Below are 24641 nucleotides of genomic sequence, written 5' to 3' on the forward strand. Positions count from 1 at the left end.
ATATTTTGCGTATATTAAAAAATGTAATTAATTTTGTGTGGAATGGGTTAGTAGTACATTTCAAGCCACAAAGATATCTCAATTCATACCATTAAATTTAAATTACACTCCGTCCGTTCAAAAATATATATCAATTTAAATATTTTGCGTATATTAAAAAATGTAATTAATTTTGTGTGGAAAAGAGAAATGAATAGTTATTTTACAAAATTATCTCTAATTAATTATATGAGAAAGAAAAATTTAAAGAATTGAAATAAGAAAGAATACTAAATAGTTAATGATATAATAGAAAAAATAACTTTAATAATTTATTGGTATTGTAAAAGGACTTAGATTTTTCTCTTAAAAAAAAAAAGGACTTAGATTTTGTTTTTTTTTCTTCTTTCCAAATCGAGATCTCGAACACGAATGCAAACGTGAATGTAATCTTTGAAACATGACAATCTCAACAGCTAAGCCAACCGGTGATGGACGACATCACAATTCTTTTGAAATTTTATGAACACCCAATCTATACATTTTCACACGGTGAATGGATAATTTATATACAAGGCCATCTCTGATAATTCAGATGTCCCGTAATCTTTTAAATTTTCATTTAAAATGTATTGAAAAAAAAAAATTCAACACCACTTAGAGTGACAAACATCTATGTTCTAGACTTTTACCTACGGAAAAATGATATTTAGTGATGAATTTAGTCCGTTGATGCAAGTTTTTTTTCTTCACTTTTTTTCAAATTTTGAGGCCCCTTTAAGTCCGACGCTCTGTGTCAAGGGCTTGATGCACTTGCATAAGGCCAGCATTGTTTATATACGTCACTATAAGTTTTTTTATATTGTCAATCAATCTTAGCTGTCAAATAAAAAAAAAACTTGCTTTAAGTATTTCGAAAATTTCAGTTAACCAAATATATGGTCTGTGTGACCCCTATTTAGAAGCTGAAAAATGTGGTCACGCAACTAAAATGCGTGACCATTATTTTTCCACTTAGTTAACCAAATAAATTTTTAAAAGATAGTGGTCCCGCAACTAAAAAAATGTGGTCACATAGACCATATATTTGGTTAAGTGAAATTTTTTCAGTGATACAAATGAGTGTACACATTAACGATGTCTACCTATCATTGCTCTTTCGAAAGTCATGACATCGTAAAACAAATGCACGAAAACTCTTACTCATAATTACCATTATCATTTAAGTTTAATTACGTTGAATGCAAATCTAGTAGTATAAATCATTGTATTGTATGTCACTCATTATTGTTGTATTCCTAACGAAGCAAACAGTGATGAGAATGTTTCTGCATTTTCTTTTGGTATTACTTGCTGTCCTTACTGTTTTGGTTTTGGTACAAGCTCAGGATCCATATGCAGGTTTGGTTATGAATTTCTATATAGTTGCTTTATGTCACTTAGTTGTCTGAATTAAGTTTTCTTGTTTATATGTCTCAGGATTCATTAGCATAGATTGTGGTGGTCTGCCTGAAAATTCAAACTATTCTGAAAAGGACACAGGCATAAATTACATATCAGATGCCCAATTCATAAATACAGGTGAAAGTAAGAGGTTACCGCTTACAAATATTATTATTAAACAAGAACTAGAATATGTAAGGAGCTTTCCAAGTGGAGTGAGAAATTGTTACAAAATAAATGTAACAAGTGGTACTAAATATTTAATAAGAGCTACTTTCTATTATGGTAACTATGATGGTCTAAACAAGCCACCACAATTTGATCTTCATTTTGGAGCTAATGTTTGGGATACAGTCAAGTTCACCAATGTATCAGTCCTCACACTCAAGGAGATCATATACACTCCATCACAAGATTACATACAACCATGTCTTGTTAACACAGAAAATGGAACTCCATTCATTTCAGTTATAGAGTTGAGGACTTTGAACAATACAGCTTATGTCACACACTCAGCTAAATCATCAGTATTATCATACTTCTTTCGATTTGATATGGGTTCCATCACAAACTTACAATACAGGTAATATGGAGTCGGCTAACAGCACATTAATTAGTTTAGTTTAAAATTTATATCCATATAAATTGTTAAAATTTGTCTCAAAATTGATGTCGAAGTTTGAGAAAATTTACTTTGATATTCGTTACTATTTCCTTTTTGCTCTACGGATCTAAGTTTATTGGTGTGAGATTATGTCTGAATTCACAACATAAATAATAATATTTTTGGTCATGTAAAAACAACAGGTACAAAGATGATGTTTTTGACCGCTACTGGTTTCCTTACGAATTCATTAATTGGGCACGATTAAGCACCTCACTTAACAACGATGATCTAGCTCAGAATGATTATGAACCACCGGCAGTTGTTATGAGCACTGCTGCTAAACCAGTAAATGCCAGTGCCCCTTTACAATTGGTATGGAATGCAGATAATGTAAATGACCGATTCTACATATATTTACACTTTAATGAGGTTGAGAAGCTGGCAGAAAATGAAACTAGATCATTCAATATCACTGTGAATGAAAACTTTTTGTTTGGACCTGAGATACCTGTATACCAGTCAGTAAGTACCATATCTAGTACAACACCATGGACTGGAGCAAAAAGTTATCTAATTTCCCTTTTCAAGGCAGATAATTCAACCCATCCACCAATCCTCAATGCCATCGAGGTTTATAAAGTAAAAGACTTCTCACTATCAGAAACTCAACAAGATGATGGTAAGTTAGCCCTTTATTTTCTAGTGTCATTTGTGGTTTAAAAATACATAAATGATATATTTGAGCTCAAAATTCAACATCATGCTTAATGAATATAATAAGTTGTCGCAGCTAATTAACTATATACCCCTTTCGGTCCTATACATAAGAAAATTTTCAAAAAAAAATTTGGTCCTATTTATAAGAAAATGTCACAACTTTTAAGATGTAGTTATTATTTAAAAGACTTTTCTATCCTTTATTTAATGTTTGTTTTTTAATATTAGTGGATGTATTTAATGATTAACAATTTTTTATGACTGTATATTTGTAAAAATATTCAAAAAGTTACCCTAGTTAATGATTGAATTGATTTCGATAGTTTTTTGTTTTTCTTCTTACAATAAAGATCGGAAGGAGTATAATTCATTCACCATTCATCTAAAATAATTAACTACATATTTAAATTGTGTTAACAATCCAAATTGATGTCGAAGTTTGATGTCAAATTTGTTTGCCAAAATAAAACAGCTCTAAAAATATACAAATTAATTTGGCTTCAATTTTTTTTCACCACATACTAGTTGATGCTATCACAAACATCAAGAATGCTTATGGGGTGGCTAGAGATTGGCAAGGAGATCCATGTGGTCCTGTGAATTATATGTGGGAAGGCCTAAACTGTAGTATAGATGGCAATAGCATCCCAAGAATCACATCTTTGTAAGTTTACAATCCCTTCAATAAATCATATGCATAAATTCAAAAACTTCAATGATCCTCTGATGTTATATATATTTGGAAATGCAACCAGAAATTTGTCTTCAAGTGGATTGACAGGGGAGATAGCGTCCTCCATATCAAACCTCACTATGTTACAGTACTTGTAAGATTCTAATTTCATCTGGTTAAAATGATGAAACAAAAATCATAACCAATCAATTTGTATATATATATATATTTTTTTTGTTTATTCTATTGGGGATCAAAATTGTTCACTTCAGGGATTTATCAAACAATAGCTTAAGCGGCCCCTTACCTGATTTTCTGACACAACTGGAGTCACTAAAAACATTGTAAGTTAATCCCATATTAGTGTATCAATGTGATTTTATTGATTCCAAAAGAGGAAAAGATGTCATATTTGTCCTGTGTTAGCAGAAACTTGGGGAAGAACAACCTCAACCTTACAGGTTTAGTTTCAAGTGGCCTACTTGAGAGATCAAAAGAAGGTTCACTCTTATTGATGTATGTCTCATACTTAAAGCTATCTTGATGATTATATTTAAATCTGAAGATGATTATATCTTGATTTCTTTATTGTAAAAGTAAATACAGTGATGACAACTATTGATCTCAGTGTTCTTTTTTTATTGATCCTTATGTGCATGCAGCATGGAACTTCATTCTAAAACTGATGCATCTAAGATTATTTGTACATAAGGATCGATGCAAATCCAGTAGAAAATATGAGTGAAATGTAGTTATTACTCTAAGCCTCTAACTTAATTTTTTTTTTTTTCTGTGTTTGATGCTAGCCTGGATCCAAATCCAAATCTTTGTGAACCTGATTCATGCAACCAAAAGAAAAGTAAAAAATTGATTCCTTTAGTAGCATCAGTTGCTGGGATTTTTGTGCTCCTAGTCCTGGTAAGTGCAGCAGCTATCATCTGTGCCCTTATTAAGAAAAGAAAACCACAAGGTAATGCAGTTTCTAACTACCATTGATTACATTATAATTTGTAATGAACTAAACCACTTTTCCACAAAATTATCAGATGGGAACAGTCAAGTGCAGTCAAATACTCCAAATGATTCGCAATTGGAATCCAAGCAAAGACAATATACATATGATGATGTTTCCAGGATCACCAACAACTTCGATAGTATTCTTGGTAGAGGTGGATTTGGAACAGTTTATTATGGTCTAATCGATGACACTGAAGTGGCTGTCAAGATGCTTTCTAAATCATCAGTACATGGATTTGAACAATTTCTTGCAGAGGCAAGTGGTCATAATTTGCATATAAGGGTCTGTCCAACCAACGTTGTGCTATCGAGACATAAAAGTTGTTTTTGAGTTGCAGGTCAAGCTTCTGATGAGAGTTCATCACAAAAATCTGACCTCTCTTATTGGCTATTGCAATGAAGGAAACAATATAGGGCTCATTTATGAATATATGGCGAAAGGAAACCTTGATGAACTTCTTTCAGGTTTATTTCATTGATCACAACCTTTATCATTATTGTTGTTGTTATTCAATAGTTTCAGTCAACCTACCTCAAAAGTACTAAATATGATTTTATTGTAAAGGAAAAAATAACAAGGCAAAGTTCTTGACTTGGGCAGACAGACTCAGAATAGCAGTGGATGCAGCCCAAGGTTAGCAAGGAAACTAAATATTACCTTCAATTTTTTGATTCTTGTAATCTAATTATGGAAATAATTTAACATCAGGACTGGAGTATCTTCACAATGGCTGCAAGCCACCTATAATCCACAGAGATGTGAAATGTACAAACATTTTGTTAAATGAAAGCTTCCAAGCAAAATTGGCTGATTTCGGCCTATCCAAAAACTTTCCCACTGATGGTGGCACCCATTTGTCCACTGTTGTTGCAGGAACTCCAGGTTACCTAGATTATGAGTAAGTAATTCAATTATATATATCAACGCAGGCATCATTTTCTTCACGTTAAATTGTAATGTATTGTCAAATTAGTCCTTGAAATATGAGAAATTCCAAAAATGTCCATGAAATAGGAATATTGAAGGTCATTTAATTCAAACACAACTCTTTTCTGTTTTGTTTTAGAAACTTGGTATCCGGCCCAAAGACTGATATTTAGATGTTATACTCGTCATTAGTAAATATTTAAAACTCGTCTCTAAAGTTGAATACTTACCGTGGAAGTGGTTCTTAATAAGTTAGTTATGATTATGAATACTTTTTTGAATTTTTGTTATTTCAGTACTAACTAACCTAATAGCACCTTATAATTTTAAGGACCAAATTTTATATTTTTTACAAATAATGTGGTCTGCCTTGCAGGTACATGACATCAAACAGGTTGACCGAGAAGAGTGATGTCTACAGCTTTGGAGTTGTCATTTTGGAAATAATCACAAGTCAACCAGCCATAACTAAATCACCTGACAAGACTCACATCAGTCAATGGGTTAGATCCATGTTTTATAATGGCGATATAAATAACATCGTTGACTCGAGATTACAACAAGATTTTGACACTAACTCTGCCTGGAAAGCTGTTGAGATAGGAATGGCTTGTGTGTCCACTAATTCTTCCGATAGGCCAAACATGAGCGAAGTAATGTATGGGCTAAAGGAGTGTTTGGCTGAAGAATTAGCTCGAAAAAAGGTTGGTCGTTTTAAATCTAAAAAGGAAGATCCAATTGAATTGGTTCCCCTCAATCTTGATATTGAACTCAGTCCCCAAGCTAGGTAGAACCTTCTTGAATGATGAGATATTTCTGTTAGTTGTGGTGTGTTCCTTTTTCTGTTTGATCAGTAACTTAATCTATTGCAATCTTTCATGTTCAATTTGATGCACTAGTTTTTCTATTGTTATTGTGATTCGATTTGAATTGTACCAAGAAATTGTACTATATTCATAAATATATGTTTGTTTATTATATTTTGCATCATTTTCTTTAACGTGTATATGATTTAGCCTTTTGATTTGTGAAACTGTTTTGCAGAGTACATTTTGCTTTTCATATTAATCTTAAAAATTTGAATTTAATATGAAGGGGACTGTGTTTGAATAAATCTGCACACTACTGGATGGATGGATGGATTCTAATTAATGTGAACTAGTATTTTGGGCAATACACGGTAAACAATGGTTCCTATCAAGACAAATTATTAGTTGCATAACATTAAAATTCAACTGTGAAATCCACAAAGTCGATCATTATAAACTTTCGAGGGAAAACTAATGAAATGTTTTTCTTGTTTTGCAATACTTGAACTTTTTCGGCATCATTTTCCTTAAGCATTATATAATTACATCCTCTTCTAATTTTTACAGACTTCTGGTGTTATGAGTGTGAAGAATTTTGTTGCACAACTCAATATCTTTGTTTCTTTAATTTTCATTCAGTAGGAACCACCTAAGACTGAAAGTGGTGAAAGTATACCTTAAAAATAAGTATTTCATGAGATGATGAACATAGTAGGTATAATAGTCATCACCATTTTGATAAGGTGGGGAATTTTCATGAACTGATGAGGTCTTTGCTTTTTTTTTTTTTTTTTTTTTTTTTTGTGATGAAAATAGGGTCTTTTTTTTTTTCATTAGCATTCATCTGCTCTACTCCTTTAATTGATTTTGTTTCCTAAACAACTTTGGAAAATAAGGGACTGTACAACACAACTTCATTGTTGTGTTTGATTTTAAAATTGTTTAAGACACTAGACAAAATAAGGGGCAAGAGACTAGTAGAAAGCTGAAATTCTTGCCAATGTACACACTTGCTAACTATACACTGAAATAGTTTGTATGTGTTGAATATACAATGTAGATGGTTTCTCCGAAGCTACCATTGCAATGACATTCTATGGGATAATGGAAATATATAACAAAAAGGACATCTATTTTTTAAACAGGAAACATAGAAAATGTAGTTTTTTTTAACCACATTAAATATCATACAAAAGAGACGCACTATACAGTTTTGATATTTGCAAATCAAAGAATATTCAATTTTTTATATATAATAGTGCTTACTGCAGGTCTCAACCATTTCTTAATCAACATAATGACAGTAGCTTACCAAATCGATAAACACAAAGAAGAACTAGTCACCTTGTTTATTTGCTCAGCCTCCTTATTCATGCATAGTATCCATGGTTTAGGTTGCAAGAACTTCACAGTATCCTTTTGATGATACTCAGGTTGAAGAGGTGAAATTTAAACACAGGTGTGAACGATGTACCGCAGGACCACCTTAAACACTACTATGAATCTTTAGCTCAGTTTCAATCATAAAATTCACGATCTGTCAGCAAGAATAGGTGGTAAGCACTGCAACCAAGTTTGTGAATTTAGTTCCGATTGATTCTAAATATTCAAATCCAAATGTCATTCATGATATAGAAAAATTGAGACTATCCAAAGTGCCATCATATGCTTTATTCGACAATTAATTTGAGTTAACTACGTGACTTTGAAAATCTCCAAAAATGGAGGTATTGCACTAAAAGGTTTGAACTTCGTAGTAGGACATGCATTGAACAAATTATGTTCTTATTCAAAATAGTTGTTGACTTTAAACTGGAAGAGGAACTTCATCACCTCAGTAGAAAAGAAAAGTACACTACAACATATATGAGGTTTAGTAACACTTCAAAATTGGAAAAAAAAAAATCAAAAACAAATGTTACAATTTAGATATTGTAACATTTGACAAATGTTAAGTAAAGTCCGTGTTACTAAATGATTTCAGTAACACTTGAGAGTATCACTTGTAACAATTAAAAAATGTTACTTATTAGTATTCTGTTGCATAATGAAAAGAACAAATACATTATACATCTCTTCAAAAAACAAATACATTGTATATCATTGGAAATATAAAATGAGTAGCTACCACCCTAATTTAAGCAAATCAAACAAGTTTAATTCAAATGACACACATCGTTTGTCAACTGCAATGAATCTCCAACCAGCCCTCTAGAAGAGCTCATCTCCCTTGAACTTGCAGCAACCATAAGTGCAAACTATGCCCATAAGTGCAAAAAACTTGAATGCTTTGTGGAAATGCTCGTCATTCGCCATTCTTTGCAAGTGAATTGTCACAGCTACAATCACTCCATAGTCAAGAACTCCATTCCCATCAACATCATCCTAAGCAATTGACAACAAAGAAAAAAAAATCCTCAAATCACAGAGCTTAATATTGCATCCACTCATACACTTGACACAGGGCATAAATGACAAATCAATTTATCAATTTAAGGCTTCAGAAACAAAATAAATTTTCATATCCATCGTAACAATTTCAAACATCATCCTAAGTATATCTCAGGGAATATTTATGCCATACAAAAAGCACTCTTTAAATTTGGCATTTAACATCATATGATGTAATACAACACAAAGCCCAGAATCAATTCAGATACATTTATATTACATATGTATCAAGCAGGCACACACCTGTAAATGCCTTTTCAGTTCTCTTGTACCTCATTATGCTATACCTCTTTTTCTGCTTGATTTACCAATTGCTGAATATTTCTTTGTTTTATTCTTTTATTGATTTTAAGGAATGTATACTAGCATAAAGACGGACAATCTGTCTTGTGCTTAATTATATATCTATATAATCGGATCAGGTTTTAAATGTGTTAGAATTTACCATTCTCAAATTATTTTGTTAACGATTGTACTTTATTGTAACAGAGCCAGGTCCAACAAATTTTTTAAGAATAAGCGTTATGCATGAAAAGTTCCATTTATGCATTAAAAGTTCCATTTGATCTTCGACATCTACAGCAAATTATTGTAGATGATATATTTAAAAATGTATAAATACATTAAAAATTAAAATTATGTTCGTCTTCCACATCTGCAACAACAGTTTATTATTTGTTTAGCTCCCACTAATTTATTTTCTTGATACCTCCCATTATATTTCATTTAATGTTATTTTCATTGAATAGTTCAATAATTATATAAAAACAATTAGTAAATCACTTCATCAATACAGCTATAGCAAGTACTGTAATCCATAATCCTTTATTTTTTTACAAGAACTCTAATCCTAAATATTAATCATAAGCAAGCTGTACAAAACAAACAAAAGACAGAGAACAACAACATATTTTGGAACTCCTATGCTGATTACTAGCCTGTTTCTTAATTCAGATAATCAAATGAAAGTCTTGGACCTACTTATTCAAACATCAGTGTGTAATATCCCGCTTGTCAGTATCGGAATATTACCAGTCAAACGTGTTGGAAGATTAATGTTCATGGAAGATAAGCATCATGGAGAATGTTTATTAATGATATTAGTCAAGCACGAGTTATGTATCAGTGTCAGGTCAGACGCGTTTGAGCCGCAAGGGATACTTAAGGCCACAAGGGCCATATTTTCTTCATTTTCATTTCTCTTTCTCTCTCTAAGCTTTTGAGAGAAAGAATTCTCTCCTCCTTCTCTCTATCTCTCACGCCTCCCTCTCTGCGCATAATCTTCCAAACTTCCTCCAACTGTGAATCAAGCAAGGATTATGTCAGCCTTATGGGCATGAAACAATTAGAAAGAATGGGTTGAAGCTTGGTTTGGAAAAAGGGCTAAAACATCATGAATGAGTCAAAAGCTAGAGTTTGAGCTTGAAGCTTGAAGGAATTGCAACAAACATGTTAAGGTGAGTTCTTAGATAGCTTATCCTACCTTTGGGTTGTGTGATTTCTTGTGAGAAAGCATGATTTATGCTAAGTTAAGAATTAGGGTTATAGAACCCCTTTGTTTCATTTATGATCAATTGTTGTTAATTGTCGCCATGTATATGATAAAGATTGTTTTTATGATGTTCTGGATGATTAGGATGGGTTAGAACACTTGAAATTGAGGTTTTTATGTCAAAAATACGATTTCTGCACTTCTAGACTGATGACAGCACGCTCAAGCGTGAACAGCACGCTCAAGTGTGCAAAACGTCGTAACTACTGGTCTGCATGCTTAAGCATGCAGCTCCCAGACATCACTTTTTGAAAAATGTTTTGGTGGTCCAGAAATGTCGTTCGAGGCCCGTTTCTTGCAATCTTTTAATGAAATTTGAACCCCTCAATTCCAAGTGACTAAAGAACAATTCTAAACAAGGGAAAGACATGGTAAATCATTAACAATGGTTGTTGATAAATGATACACAAGAGTGTTATGATATGCAATATGTCCGAGTAGTGATGAACTAAGGAAGGGAATGAATGTAGAGTCTCGACATAGTTTGTCGAGAAATAGAATGCAAAGCATGAGTCTTAAGTAAGTTAAGACGCGAAGTGTTTAGTGTATTCTCTTCGCATATGATTAAGAATGACCATGCAAGCATGTTAAGCTGTGATTAGTTAAGTTTAACCCTTCACTATGAATGAGCATGATTAAGTAGGTAGTTTACTGTTAAACGGGTAGATCACGGACTCGTGGTAAACGAGTAAGTAAGTATAGGTTTAACCTTTTTCGTATGTATGTGTAAGACTATGAAATATGTGTAGTTTACCACACTTAGGATCGCTTAAGGATCCGTGGTAAATGAGTATGTAAGACGTAGATGTTGTGAGAACGGGATAAGCTTCTTTCGAGGGGGGCCCGCACGTCACTGAGGGAGTCCGATACTACCTAGATAGGTTTTTATCGGTTATGTATGAGATTGTACTCGGGATTACTCCACCCCGGGACTCTCCGTAAAATGAACTCAGATAATAATGTTTGTTCAACGCTAACATAATGAATGAATGAAATTACGCACGTTTATATATGATATGAACATGATTACGATTATGATTATGATATGATGCTAGGCATGTACAGGTTATGTATTAGAGCAAGATAAGAATGTTATACCGTTGACGATCTTAGGTTTCCCTAATCGTCCGGTTTAGGACCGTGTCATGATTATGTTATGTTTAGGCCTCGATGCGTCCAACGAATCTTGGCATAGCGGTCTTAGGATCCCTTGACCGCCATGACACGTATAATGTTAGGAAGACCTATGACATGTTAAGATGAATCTATGACGGCCCTAGTATGCACAACCGTCTAAGTATGCAAGTACCCACACACGTATAGTCAACCGTCAGGTTGTATTGTAGACACGTGGTGACCGTAGGTTTTCCCCGAGGTTACCTATAGCCTAGGATTAGGGGAACTCACTGAAACATTATGTCTCATCCCAATCCTTATTTGTTTCAGATAAACAGGTTGGATTGCAAGTTCGTAGCCGGGTGGATATTTCAGCAATTGCTCGTTCGTACCCGCTGCAGGATGATATGAAATTTTCAAGGATGCATTTCCTATATTTTAGACAAGATGTATTATATTGATATTGTACGAACGCGTATTGTTGTATAAGATTTCATTCGAAGAAATTATGTTGTAAATTTTATGTATCCAGTACTAAAGATAATGCACATGCTAAACTTTTTAGATACGTTTAGTATGGGTGTTACATAGTGTATGTAGGAAACATACACATTATAATCTGAATCACAATTACAAACATACTAGAAGCTGAATCACATTATAATCTGAAAAACATAAAGCTAATTAGAGGGGGTCAAAGTTTGCAACACTAAAAAAATCAAGCATTAAATTGCACAAATTGAAACTAACCAAGACTATTAATATAGTAGTCAGCAGAAACTTATAAGAGAAATTAAAACAATTACACTGCACTATCTCTTCCATCAATTCAATTCAACTATAAAATATTGATTATGCACGGCTCATAGTTATCAATTTAACATTTTCCATAACTCAAGAAAAATCAAGTACAATATAATTTATACCAAAAAAATCAGGGCAACACTTAAAAGCAGGGCAACACTTAAAAAGTTTATAATGCTTGGAAAGATAAGTTTCCAAAGTAATATTAGGCTAAAAACATGTCAGCCGAAGCCGGAGAAAATGCCAAATTGCCAATTGTTGAACTGGAACCATAGATTTGAGGTAGGTCCAATCAACTGTTACCACTAGGTCACTGAGTAATACATAAAAGGAAAAAAAAAAAAAAAAACACATGTTATATTTTGTTGATGGCTTATTAGAATAAATACTCATTCAACTGCTTTTGTTTTTTAATTTAATAAATCTCAAAAAGGAACTAGCTAGATTTTTGAGGGGTGTGGTTATGGTGCATAAGGAGATCCTTATACACCGTACATAATTGCTTTCTACACCCAATATAATTGATTTCTACACCTCAAGTAAGCCCACTATAAAATCTATTTATTTGTGGGCCTAATAAAGCCCCATATTATAATTTTTTTCTTAACAATTTATTTATGCAAATTATTCAAAATAGTTTATTTATGCAAAACAACTTATTAGAATGATTTTTTAAAAACCGCTTATTCAAAACAACTTATTTATGCAAAACAGCTTATTCCGATCTCATTTATACAAAATAGCTTATTCGAAACAACTTATTTATACAAAACAGCTTATTCGAAACAACTTATTTATACAAAATAGCTTATTTGTGCAAAACAACTTATTCAAAACAACTTATTTATACAAAACAACTTATTTGTTCAAAAAAGCTTATTCAAAACAACTTATTTATACAAAACAGCTTATTTGTGCAAAACAACTTATTCAAAACAGCTTATTTATGCAAAAGAGCTTATTTGAAACAACTTATTTATACAAAATAGCTTATTTGTGCAAAACAGCTTATTCAAAACAACTTATTTATAAAAAAACAGCTTATTTGTGCAAAACAGCTTATTTATACAAAACAGCTTATTCTGATTTCATTTTAAAAAACAACTTATTCAAAACAACATATTTATGCAAAACAACTTATTCAAAACAGCTTATTTATGCAAAACAGCTTATTCGAAACAACTTATTTATACAAAATAGCTTATTTGTGCAAAACAGCTTATTCAAAACAACTTATTTATACAAAACAGCTTATTTGTGCAAAACAGCTTATTCAAAACAACTTATTTATACAAAACAGCTTATTTGTGCAAAACAACTTATTCAAAACAGCTTATTTATGCAAAACAGCTTATTCGAAACAACTTATTTATACAAAATAGCTTATTTGTGCAAAACAGCTTATTCAAAACAACTTATTTATACAAAACAGCTTATTTGTGCAAAACAGCTTATTCAAAACAGCTTATTTATACAAAACAGCTTATTCCGATTTCATTTTAAAAAACAACTTATTCAAAACAACTTATTTATGCAAAACAACATATTTATGCAAAACAACTTATTCAAAACAGTTTATTTATGCAAAACAGCTTATTCGAAACAACTTATTTATACAAAATAGCTTATTTGTGCAAAACAACTTATTCAAAACAACTTATTTATACAAAATAGCTTATTTGTGCAAAACAGCTTATTCAAAACAGCTTATTTATACAAAACAGCTTATTCGAAACAACTTATTTATACAAAATAACTTATTTGTGCAAAACAGCTTATTCAAAACAACTTATTTATACAAAACAGCTTATTTGTGCAAAACAACTATTTTGCACAAAATAAGCTGTTTTGAATAAGCTTTTTATGAGTTAGAGAGAGAAATGAGTATGGATTATGAGTTTCTTTACTGGAACTTTGTTTAACATGTTATACACTGAAATTATTATTGAAACCATAATTATGGTTTAATGGTTTTGATAATCATGTATGTGAAACCAAGATAATTGTGTAATGGTTTTGAATAATGATTAAGATGTTATACACTGAAATTATTACTGAAACCATAATTATGGTTTAATGGTTTTGATAGTCTTCTATGAGAAACCAAAATAATTGTCTAATGGTTTTGCTATGGCTATGGTTTCTGTGAGTTGGTTTCAAAACCATTTTGCTGTGGAAATGGTTTCCGTGAGTTGTACTCCAAAACCATTTTGCAGTGAAAATGGTTTCCGTGAGTTGTACTCCAAAACCATTAAGTACATCTAATGGTTTTGGAGTACAACTCACATAAACCATTTCCACAACAAAATGGTTTTGGAGTACAACTCACAGAAACCATACCCATAGCAAAACCATTAAACAATTAGTTTGGTTTCGTGTAGAACACTATCAAAACCATTAAACCACACTTATGGTTTCAGTAATAGTTTTTATTTAAAATCATTTGTCAATAATAATTTTCACTATTCTTTTATTTTATTTAGCATTTGACAATTATTTTTCTTTCACATACAAGTCTATTAAAACCATTAAAGCGCGATTATATTTAGACAAAGTCAAAAATTCGTTTTACAACGTAAGAAATAAAAGAGAGATGACGAGGCTTTACAAAAAAGTGGTTACTTATTGATTAATTCACATTAGGTTATAAGTGTGTACTATTAAGTGGTTACTTAATAATGATTTAAATGTTTATCACAATTTTTTTATTACAAAACCATTTTCACTGGAATTGGGAAATGATTCGATGTGAAATCTGTTGGTATAAGCTGGAATTCGGATTTGATGAATTATTGAGAATGTTGTGATGAATTGTGTTGTTTATGATCAATCCGGTTCGGATTTGGTGTTAGCATTACTCACGGAAACCATTTTCACTGCAAAATGGTTTTGGAGTACAACTCACGGAAACCATTTCCACAGCAAAATGGTTTTGAAACCAACTCACAGAAACCATAGCCATAGCAAAACCATTAGACAATTATTTTGGTTTCTCATAGAAGACTATCAAAACTATTAAACCATAATTATGGTTTCAGTAATAATTTCAGTGTATAACATCTTAATCATTATTCAAAACCATCTAACAATAATAATTTCATTAAAAATCATTACACATTTATCTTGGTTTCACATACATGATTATCAAAACCATTAAACCATAATTATGGTTTCAGTAATAATTGCAGTGTATAACATGTTAAACAACGTTCCAGTAAAGAAACTCATAATTCATACTCATTTCTCTCTCTAACTCATAAAAAGCTTATTCAAAACAGCTTATTTTGTGCAAAATAGTTGTTTTGCACAAATAAGTTGTTTTGTATAAATAAGTTGTTTTGAATAAGTTGTTTTGCACAAATAAGCTATTTTATATAAATAAGTTGTTTCGAATAAGCTGTTTTGTATAAATAAGCTGTTTTGCACAAATAAGCTGTTTTGTATAAATAAGTTGTTTTGAATAAGTTGTTTTTTAAAATGAAATCGGAATAAGTTGTTTTGTATAAATAAGCTGTTTTGAATAAGCTGTTTTGTATAAATAAGTTGTTTTGAATAAGCTGTTTTGCACAAATAAGCTATTTTGTATAAATAATTTGTTTCGAATAAGCAGTTTTGTATAAATAAGCTGTTTTGAATAAGCTGTTTTGTATAAATAAGTTGTTTCGAATAAGCTGTTTTGCATAAATAAACTGTTTTGAATAAGTTGTTTTGCTTAAATATGTTGTTTTGCATAAATAAATTGTTTTGAATAAGTTATTTTTAAAATGAAATCGGAATAAGCTGTTTTGTATAAATAAGCTGTTTTGAATAAGCTGTTTTGCACAAATAAGCTGTTTTGTATAAATAAGTTGTTTTGAATAAGCTGTTTTGCACAAGTAAGCTGTTTTGTATAAATAAGTTGTTTCGAATAAGCTGGTTTGCATAAATAAGCTGTTTTGAATAAGTTGTTTTTTAAAATGAAATCGGAATACGTTGTTTTGTATAAATAAGCTGTTTTGAATAAGCTGTTTTGCACAAATAAGCTGTTTTGTATAAATAAGTTGATTTGAATAAGTTTTTTTGCACAAATAAGCTATTTTGTATAAATAAGTTGTTTCGAATAAGCTGTTTTGCATAAATAAGTTGTTTTGAATAAGTTGTTTTGCATAAATAAGTTGTTTTGCATAAATAAGTTGTTTTGAATAAGTTGTTTTTTAAAATAAAATTGGAATAAGCTGTTTTGTATAAATAAGCTGTTTTGAATAAGCTGTTTTGAACAAATAAGCTGTTTTGCATAAATAAGCTGTTTTGAATAAGCGGTTTTAAAAAAAGTGATCCTAATAAGTTGTTTTGAATAAGTTGTTTTGCATAAATAAGCTATTTTGAATAAGTTGGTTTTTAAAATTAATCGGAATAAGCTGTTTTGTATAAATAAGCTGTTTTGAATAAGCTGTTTTGCACAAATAAGCTGTTTTGTATAAATAAGTTGTTTTGAATAAGCTGTTTTGAACAAATAAGCTCTTTTGTATAAATAAGTTGTTTCGAATAAGCTGTTTTGCATAAATAAGCTGTTTTGAATAAGTTGTTTTGCATAAATATGTTGTTTTGCATAAATAAGTTGTTTTGAATAAGTTGTTTTTTAAAATGAAATCGGAATAAGTTGTTTTGTATAAATAAGCTGTTTTGAATAAGCTGTTTTGCACAAATAAGCTGTTTTGTATAAATAAGTTGTTTTGAATAAGTTGTTTTGCACAAATAAGCTATTTTGTATAAATAAGTTGTTTCGAATAAGCTGTTTTGCATAAATAAGCTGTTTTGAATAAGTTGTTTTGTATAAATATGTTGTTTTGCATAAATAAGTTGTTTTGAATAAGTTGTTTTTTAAAATGAAATCGGAATAAGCTGTTTTGTATAAATAAGCTGTTTTGAATAAGCTGTTTTGAACAAATAAGCTGTTTTGCATAAATAAGTTGTTTTGAATAAGCGGTTTTAAAAAAAGTGATCCTAATAAGTTGTTTCGAATAAGCAGTTTTGCATAAATAAGCTATTTTGAATAAGTTGGTTTTTAAAATTAATCGGAATAAGCTGTTTTGCATAAATAAGTTGTTTTGAATAAGCGGTTTTTAAAAAATCATTCTAATAAGTTGTTTTGCATAAATAAACTATTTCGAATAAGCTATTTTGCATAAATAAATTGTTAAGAAAAAAATTATAATATGGGGCTTTATTAGGCCCACAAACAAATAGATTTTATAGTCGACCCAAATAATTCTTTTCACTTGGGGTGTAGAAAGCAATTATGTTGGGTGTAAAAAGCAATTATGCACGGTGCATAAGGATCTCCTTATGCACCATAACTTTTGCCATTTTTGAGGTGTGTAGTGGAATGGTGAAAAGGGTATACAAGATTGTTTTAGATTAGAGGAACGACACAAGAGTTGAGTCAATTACTTACAAAATTTCAATAATAACGTGATTTACAAAAACATATGTGTGATCTTAAAAAAACATAGAGATGGAGAGATAAGAAAATCACAGAAGTCACTCACTTTTATTTGTCGCGGATCTTTTATAAACTCAAGAGATGAATCCATATGCTTGTTTAGATCTAAGTCCAGATAGATACTCAAAAACCAGATACAATCGCTTGTCACTCTGCACTACATCTTGCAACCTGTCATCAACACAACCACCAACTTTATCTTTATAAGGAAATGGCTACAAATTTAGAATAAGATCTAAAGCAACATAGGTCATAACCATTAAGCTACCAAAGGACTGAATGTGTAACATCCCGCCTGTCAGTGTCTGAACTGTATCAGTCGATCGTCCCAGAGAACGTATTTTGAAAGAAAGTTAATGGAGAGAATATTTATTATGTAATGTCAGCTTATTACAGAGTAAGTATCCGAGACGAATATAACACGCTTAAAGGCAAGGGCATTTTGGTAATTTCACGTGGGAAGGATATTTAATTGATTTTATCCCAAAAATATCTCATTCTCTATTTTCTTTCTCTCTCTAAGATGGCAAAGATTTTCTTTCCCCTCCCTTCTCTCTCTAAGCTCACGCCCTCTTCCTTTCTTCTCTTCACCAATCTTTTTAAATCTTCTTCCTCCCATGATAAGTGAATTCATCTTACTCCCTTTTGATCTCTTTAACTCAAGTAAGCTTGGGATTTGTTGGTTTTCTCTAATTTTTCTTCCAAGAATGGATTCATAGTCTAGGGTTTGGTTTTGAGCAAGGAGCTAGGGCTTTGGGTTATGATTTTGGGAGCTCTTGAAGAATATGTTTCATGGGATTGTTGAATCAAGCTAGAAATAACTAAGGGTTTGCTTTGAAATCAAGGGCTAGGGTTTGTTTATTGGAAAGTACAAAAATGATTCAAGCTAAAGTTTCTTCATGGTCAAGGTGTCTTTATATGCAAGAAAGAACAACAAGATTGGTAAAGCTTGAGCCAAGGAAACAAGAGGATCAAATCTAGGGTTTTGGCTTGATTGGGCTTGGAATTTCTTGATGCTTCAAGAACTTGTTTTAGGTGAGTTCCATAGATAGATTTCCCACCCTTTGGGATTATGTTTATGCCATCTATGATTAATATGAACAATATGAAATTCTAGGGTTCAAGTATATGTTTAGTTACCCTATTTGTATGCCATGCTTGCTTGACTTGTGGATACTTGCTGAGTTCATGTTTTACAGGTTTCTAATGATCCTAAGAGTCATATAACACTTAGAGACACTTGGTTTGAGGTTTTTGGGTCAAAAATACCATTTTTAGGGGTCCTGGACTGTCCTAACTCGCCACGGCGAGCTATTACTCGCCACAGCGAGCTGGAAGGCCGAACAGGGGGTCCTGCTCGCCTCCTACTCGCCATGGCGAGTAGCTACTCGCCTCCCCCATGAATTTACTCGCCTAGGCGAGCAAGTGGTGTGTTCCGGCACTGCTTGCTCGTTTCAGGCAGATTCGGTGTTTTTTCGTTCCGGATCTTTTGAGCAGTCTTTTTATAAGTTAAACCCCTCAAACCAAGGTCCTAAATGATGATCAATCTAAGCAAGATTTTTATGATAAAGAGGCAAGTATTATGCAAGTTAGTGAGGCATGGCATACGAGAGATCATATTATGAATCGGGTAGCAAGTTATCCTTAAGAAAGGGAAGAACTAGAGCCTCGGTTTAGTTATCGAGAACTAGAATAGTTAGTAAAGAATAGAATGCTATGCATTAGTAATATGCTTGTTTAGATGCAAGGTAATAAAAGTATTATCTTCACATAAGAAGCAAGAACCATACGAGTATGGTAAGATGTGAATCGATTTCGTATCCATTCACAAAGTAAGATAAGTACAGTTTAAGTTTACCTCTCGTGGATCGTTCAAGGATCCGAGGTAAAAGAGATAGTATGATTAGGTTTAACCTTCATACATGCATAAGACTAAGATTATAATAAGAGTGTTATGTCTCTTGAATTCCTTCCGAGGTTGGGTTCAAGGGGTTCCCCAAGGGGGAATGGTTAAGCCGAAAGGGAGCCGCATTTCACTAAGTTAAGGTGTCGTGTCTTTTATATTCCTTCCAAGGTTGGATATAAAAGGTTCTCCAAGGGGAACGGGGTAAGCCGTAAGGGACCCGCACGTTCACTAAGGGAGTCCGGTGCGCTATTGCAAAGCATTTTCACCGGTAGTAAGGGATTAACTTCCGGGGTTACTCCACTCGGAACTAATCCGTAAAATGAACTCAGATAAGTTGTTTGTTACACGCTAACATAATCAATAAAGCTGACTATGCATATTCATCATATATTTATGTGTTATGTCATAGAGCCTTGGCATAGACTGTCAAGAAGTAGAAAGAATACAGAAGAAGATAGGCAAGAACTAGCAAGCTAGAAAGAGTCACTTTTGTGGCAAGTTTAAGATAGATGCAACTTATTCAAGTAAGCAAGTAAGCGAGTAAAGAAAGATATACCGAAGACGATCATAGGTTTCCCTAATCGTCCGGTTTAGAGTTGTGTCATGACTTTAGCAAGTGAATGCCTTGATGCGTGGATAATATCTTGGCATTGCGGTATTAGTTTCCCCTTAACCGCCATGACACGAGTAAGATGAGAAGCCAATAACAAGTTAAGAATATTAAGACGGCCCTAGTATGCACAACCGTCTAAGAACGCAAGTCCCCACACACGTATAATCAACCGTCAGGTTGTAAGGTAGACACGTGGTGACCGTAGGTTTCCCCTGAGGTTACCTATAGCCTAGGATTTAGGGGAACTCACTGAGACATTATGTCTCATCCCAATCCTTATTTGTTTCAGATAAGCAAGTTGGTATGCAAGCTTGAAGCCGGATGGATGTTTCAACAAGGGATCGTTCGTACCGCAGCAGGATGACAAGGGTTCCAAGGATGTATATATTATACTTTAGGAAAAGATGAGTTGTATATCTTTGTACGAACGCTTTGTTGTTGTAAATAATATTCATTCGAAGTTTTTATGTTGTATATTTTAATGTATCCAATACTAAAATAACGCACGTGCTAGACTTTCTAGATACGTCTAGTATGGGTGTTACATTTGGTATCAGAGCAGGTCGATTCAGACCGTGCCTTGGGTCATTAAGTTACAACAAGGTAGTGGGACCATTGGGTTCCGGGTAAAAGTTCTAGTTGTCATTGTTAGTTGAGCCTGATCAACTCAATTTAACATTCGACGATTAGGATGGATGCCTGAGAGCTGAATAGGACCCAGGAGGAATGAAGAAAGAGATGAAGTTGTACCAAAAAGTAAGAACTCAGGATGAGTAGTAAGTAAGAGTTTGTCGTGCCAGAAAGTGGTCGGTGAACTAAGTAGTGGAAGTATAGATCCTCCGGGAATGTAAGATAATGCTAAGAAGGAACGTTCCGACGGTTCCGGGAAAGATGTGGAAGGTACTCGTATACCCGTAAGTAAGAGTTTGGAAATAACTAAGTATGATCTGAAGTTTCAGTAAGAGCTGTTGTTTGAACAGAATTATTGTATAGGAAGGAATTGTATTCCGGAACGTAAGCGCAAGGTTATAAGTTAGAAAGAAGTTGATGTTGACAGAATTAATAAGCTCCCAGGGATATCATTATGTGAATGAAGTTATGGATTTGAACACTCAGAGTGGACAAGGTTCTAGTGTTCTGAAAGGGCATTAATTCGCAACGTAGCAAGGCAAGTTACTAGTAGTAGAAGAAGTTAAGGATTTAAGCGAAAGTTTATGTTGTCAGGACTAAGCCGTTGATTCTGACGAGATGAGAACTGTATTGAAATAGGTTAATGGTTGCCGTGTATTTATTTTAATTTAGATAATTTATGAGGTTTGATATTTTACAATGATAGGAATGAATGATGTGCATTGGTTACTTGAGAATAAAAACTTTACATAAAGAATGTTTCTGAAAAATAGAGTCGAAGAAGCTCACCAATAGCAAGCCGAGAACGAAACTTTTCGTTTTCTACCAATTCGTTCCTATGGTTTGCAATGACTATTGGGGAGATGTCTTCGCAGTAATCTTTTATGTGACAAAAATCATTTATGACATCGAGTGACAAATGCACATCGTATCCTAAGATTTTCAAAGGAAAAAGGCATGAGCAACTATTAACGAAAATCGATACGGTTAAGGTAACTTTGGAAGTTAATATGTCAAGGGTCGAGAAAGAGTTCAGATCAAGAGTTTAGAGGTTCCAGTGTTTAGAATGGATGTCACGGAAGTGAAGACATAAAGTAAAGAAGTTAAAGAGGTGAAGAGTTGTACGAATTTATAAGGTTCTCGGATTTTGTGGAGTTATGAGTATCCCTCGAACTTATGTTTTGCTTAATTAATTTGCTAAAGCTCGTTAGGATGTTGAATCATAAAGTTTAAGAGATTTTAGAAAGATATATGCGTATGGGTGATTGAAGTTGACATTTTGAAATCAAAAAGAAATTTTTCAGGTACCGGTTGTTACGACTTGCGTAGAGTATACTAAACTCACTAGGACTAAGATTTGATGGCACGTATGTGTTGTCAATTCGTCCTGTGAATTTAGAGTAACAACTGGGCTTAGATTCATTATATTTTATAAAAGTATATAGCGGAAGAACATCAGCGTCAATAACCCATGTGCTAATTTACAAAGTTTTCTTTGAAAGAAAAGTCAATGAGCAAGCATAGATACGATTAAGCAAAACGTAGTAAGAGGAAAATACGAACACACCGTGATAGATGTAAAAGGCATATATGTACAAGTGCAAGATGAGTTTACCATGGAAAGTTTTGAGAAGAGTTCACGAAGATATTATTTAATGATAGAAGGAGTGTGAAGATTACTCGTCTCAACGGATTAGAGAACTAGTCAAAGCCAACCGGTGGAAATCAGAGTAGCGCCGCGGAAATTAATTGGTAAAGTTGTGAACGGTGACCATGGAACATGGAACTTTGGTTATAAGAATCTTCGTGAAGAAAGTTTGGGAAAGTAATATAAGTTTTAATAAGAAGTACTATGAGATGAACAGGAAGTTCTCGATGTGTAAAGTAAGTGTTGATACTCACACAGTCAGTGTTGATTAAAGTAGAAGTATAAGGGAAGTATCTTCGCTTAAGTAAGACAAAGAAGACTCGAGATACCACAGATGAAGTAGTCGGGTTGTCTAAATGATGTTGTTGAATATGTAGAAGAGCATGTGCTATTATAATGGAATAAGGTTTATGAGTTTTACAAGATGAAGAACATACCCTCCTATACCAAACTTGTTAAATGATAACGATACTTTCTAGAATAGCGATAAGCTATGGTTGTAGTTTTCTCAAAATTAAGATTGGTATTAAGGAATTTGTGAACGAAATTGTTTTAAAAGTATTATATTAAACATTGATGAAACCAAGGGAGTGCGCCATAAATGAGCAAACTCACCTAAGACGTACCGACTTCAGGACCAACTTAATATAGACAAGTTTGGGACGAGTTGTAAACCTTTTTGATAAAAACTTAGAGACTCGTCCTGTGGTTCTGAGGTATCATTATAAACTTGGTTTCAAAATGAGATTTTCTTTATTCAAGTAAATGTTCGTTCCAAGAATCTATGTACCAAAGTTTAGAAATTTCTTGAAGTAAAGTACTAGATTGAGTATCGTTATTAATTAACAAGAAGCGGTATTCGGAAATGTGCAAGTAATAGGAGGATAAAGTTTAAAGAGGAGATGGCAATGCTCGTGTGATATCAATATCATACGGGATGCACGGTTTTGTACTAAAAGTGTTCAATGCAATTGCAAATGGACTTAGCAGAAAGTTTAAAGTGAGTAAACCATAGATTTGGTGATTAGATTATCAAGAGAATCGACATAATGGATTTCGCTTCTTTATGTCAAGTTAGAAAGGTTTTTGAAGAGCTTAGAAGAGTTAAGAGTTTTGTGTAATCATCAAGATAAGTAACATAAGCAAGAAATATAGATCGCAAGATGCGGTAAGAAAGATCATGTATGCATAGTAAGATGTATGCATGATAAGATATTTCAGATGCCAGAAAGCACTGCAGGGCAAACCTGGATTCCGGTAGGACCCCAGTATAAAGGCAAATCCTGAGTGTTTTAGTTAGTAAAAGGTTACTTACGTGAATGGTTATGCTAAGGAGATGAGATATGGAATAGAGACAACTAGTCTGCAGGTAGCAAAGTGTGTTTCAAACACAATAATCTAAGATAGTTCTGTGATTTTGAGAAAGATATTAAGTTTGAGGAGATCATATTCGTTTCTGCGAATAAAGAAAGAGGATGAGTTCCACGTTTGATGAGGAAAGTACGCCTTGAACTCTTTGGAGTGAATATGAATAGATTTTGTTTAACTGAAAACGGAAGAAGATAAGTTCAGTTTCAGAGATGGTTAGATGGTTTCTAAATTTCGAGGACGAAATTTTTTTAAGGGGGGTAGAAATGTAACATCCCGCCTGTCAGTGTCTGAACTGTATCAGTTGATCGTCCCAGAGAACGTATTTTGAAAGAAAGTTAATGGAGAGAATATTTATTATGTAATGTCAGCTTATTACAGAGTAAGTATCAGAGACGAATATAACACGCTTAAAGGCAAGGGCATTTTGGTAATTTCACGTGGGAAGGATATTTAATTGATTTTATCCCAAAAATATCTCATTCTCTATTTTCTTTCTCTCTCTAAGATGGCAAAGATTTTCTTTCCCCTCCCTTCTCTCTCTAAGCTCACGCCCTCTTCCTTTCGTCTCTTCACCAATCTTTTTAAATCTTCTTCCTCCCATGATAAGTGAATTCATCTTACTCCCTTTTGATCTCTTTAACTCAAGTAAGCTTGGGATTTGTTGGTTTTCTCTAATTTTTCTTCCAAGAATGGATTCATAGTCTAGGGTTTGGTTTTGAGCAAGGAGCTAGGGCTTTGGGTTATGATTTTGGGAGCTCTTGAAGAATATGTTTCATGGGATTGTTGAATCAAGCTAGAAATAACTAAGGGTTTGCTTTGAAATCAAGGGCTAGGGTTTGTTTATTGGAAAGTACAAAAATGATTCAAGCTAAAGTTTCTTCATGGTCAAGGTGTC

At 32.8% G+C, this 24641-nt stretch overlaps 1 protein-coding gene across 2 annotated transcripts; it reads left to right on the top strand.

Moving 5' to 3' along the window:
- The first annotated feature begins 1265 nt into the window (after nucleotides 1–1265).
- On the top strand, nucleotides 1266–6342 carry LOC146896931 (LRR receptor-like serine/threonine-protein kinase IOS1). 2 transcript variants are annotated; one of them, XM_085731865.1, is made up of 13 exons: nucleotides 1266–1380; nucleotides 1459–2005; nucleotides 2230–2708; nucleotides 3272–3410; nucleotides 3502–3573; nucleotides 3692–3763; nucleotides 3849–3935; nucleotides 4226–4389; nucleotides 4466–4692; nucleotides 4775–4901; nucleotides 5002–5070; nucleotides 5146–5335; nucleotides 5741–6342. In XM_085731865.1, the coding sequence occupies exons 1-13, from the start codon at nucleotides 1296–1298 to the stop codon at nucleotides 6153–6155; spliced, it is 2673 nt and encodes an 890-aa protein (XP_085587991.1). In that variant the 5' UTR covers nucleotides 1266–1295; the 3' UTR covers nucleotides 6156–6342. The 2 variants fall into 2 exon arrangements, with proteins under 2 accessions (XP_085587991.1, XP_085587993.1); XM_085731867.1 differs by lacking the exons at nucleotides 3502–3573; nucleotides 3692–3763; nucleotides 3849–3935.
- Nucleotides 6343–24641: the final 18299 nt, after the last annotated feature.

The sequence above is a fragment of the Medicago sativa genome, chromosome 8, assembly GCF_051527215.1.
Source record: "Medicago sativa cultivar Bolivia chromosome 8, Bolivia_mono, whole genome shotgun sequence".
Classification (NCBI taxonomy): domain Eukaryota; kingdom Viridiplantae; phylum Streptophyta; class Magnoliopsida; order Fabales; family Fabaceae; genus Medicago; species Medicago sativa.

What these genes read in the sequence shown, in the direction of transcription:
- LOC146896931 (XM_085731865.1), top strand. Translation starts at nt 1,296, where the DNA reads ATGAGAATGTTTCTGCATTTTCTTTTGGTATTACTTGCTGTCCTTACT. An exon ending in AGAAACTCAACAAGATGATG is followed by an intron (nt 2,709 to 3,271) that starts GTAAGTTAGCCC and finishes ACCACATACTAG; the next exon opens with TTGATGCTATCACAAACATC. An exon ending in TAAGAAAAGAAAACCACAAG is followed by an intron (nt 4,390 to 4,465) that starts GTAATGCAGTTT and finishes CAAAATTATCAG; the next exon opens with ATGGGAACAGTCAAGTGCAG.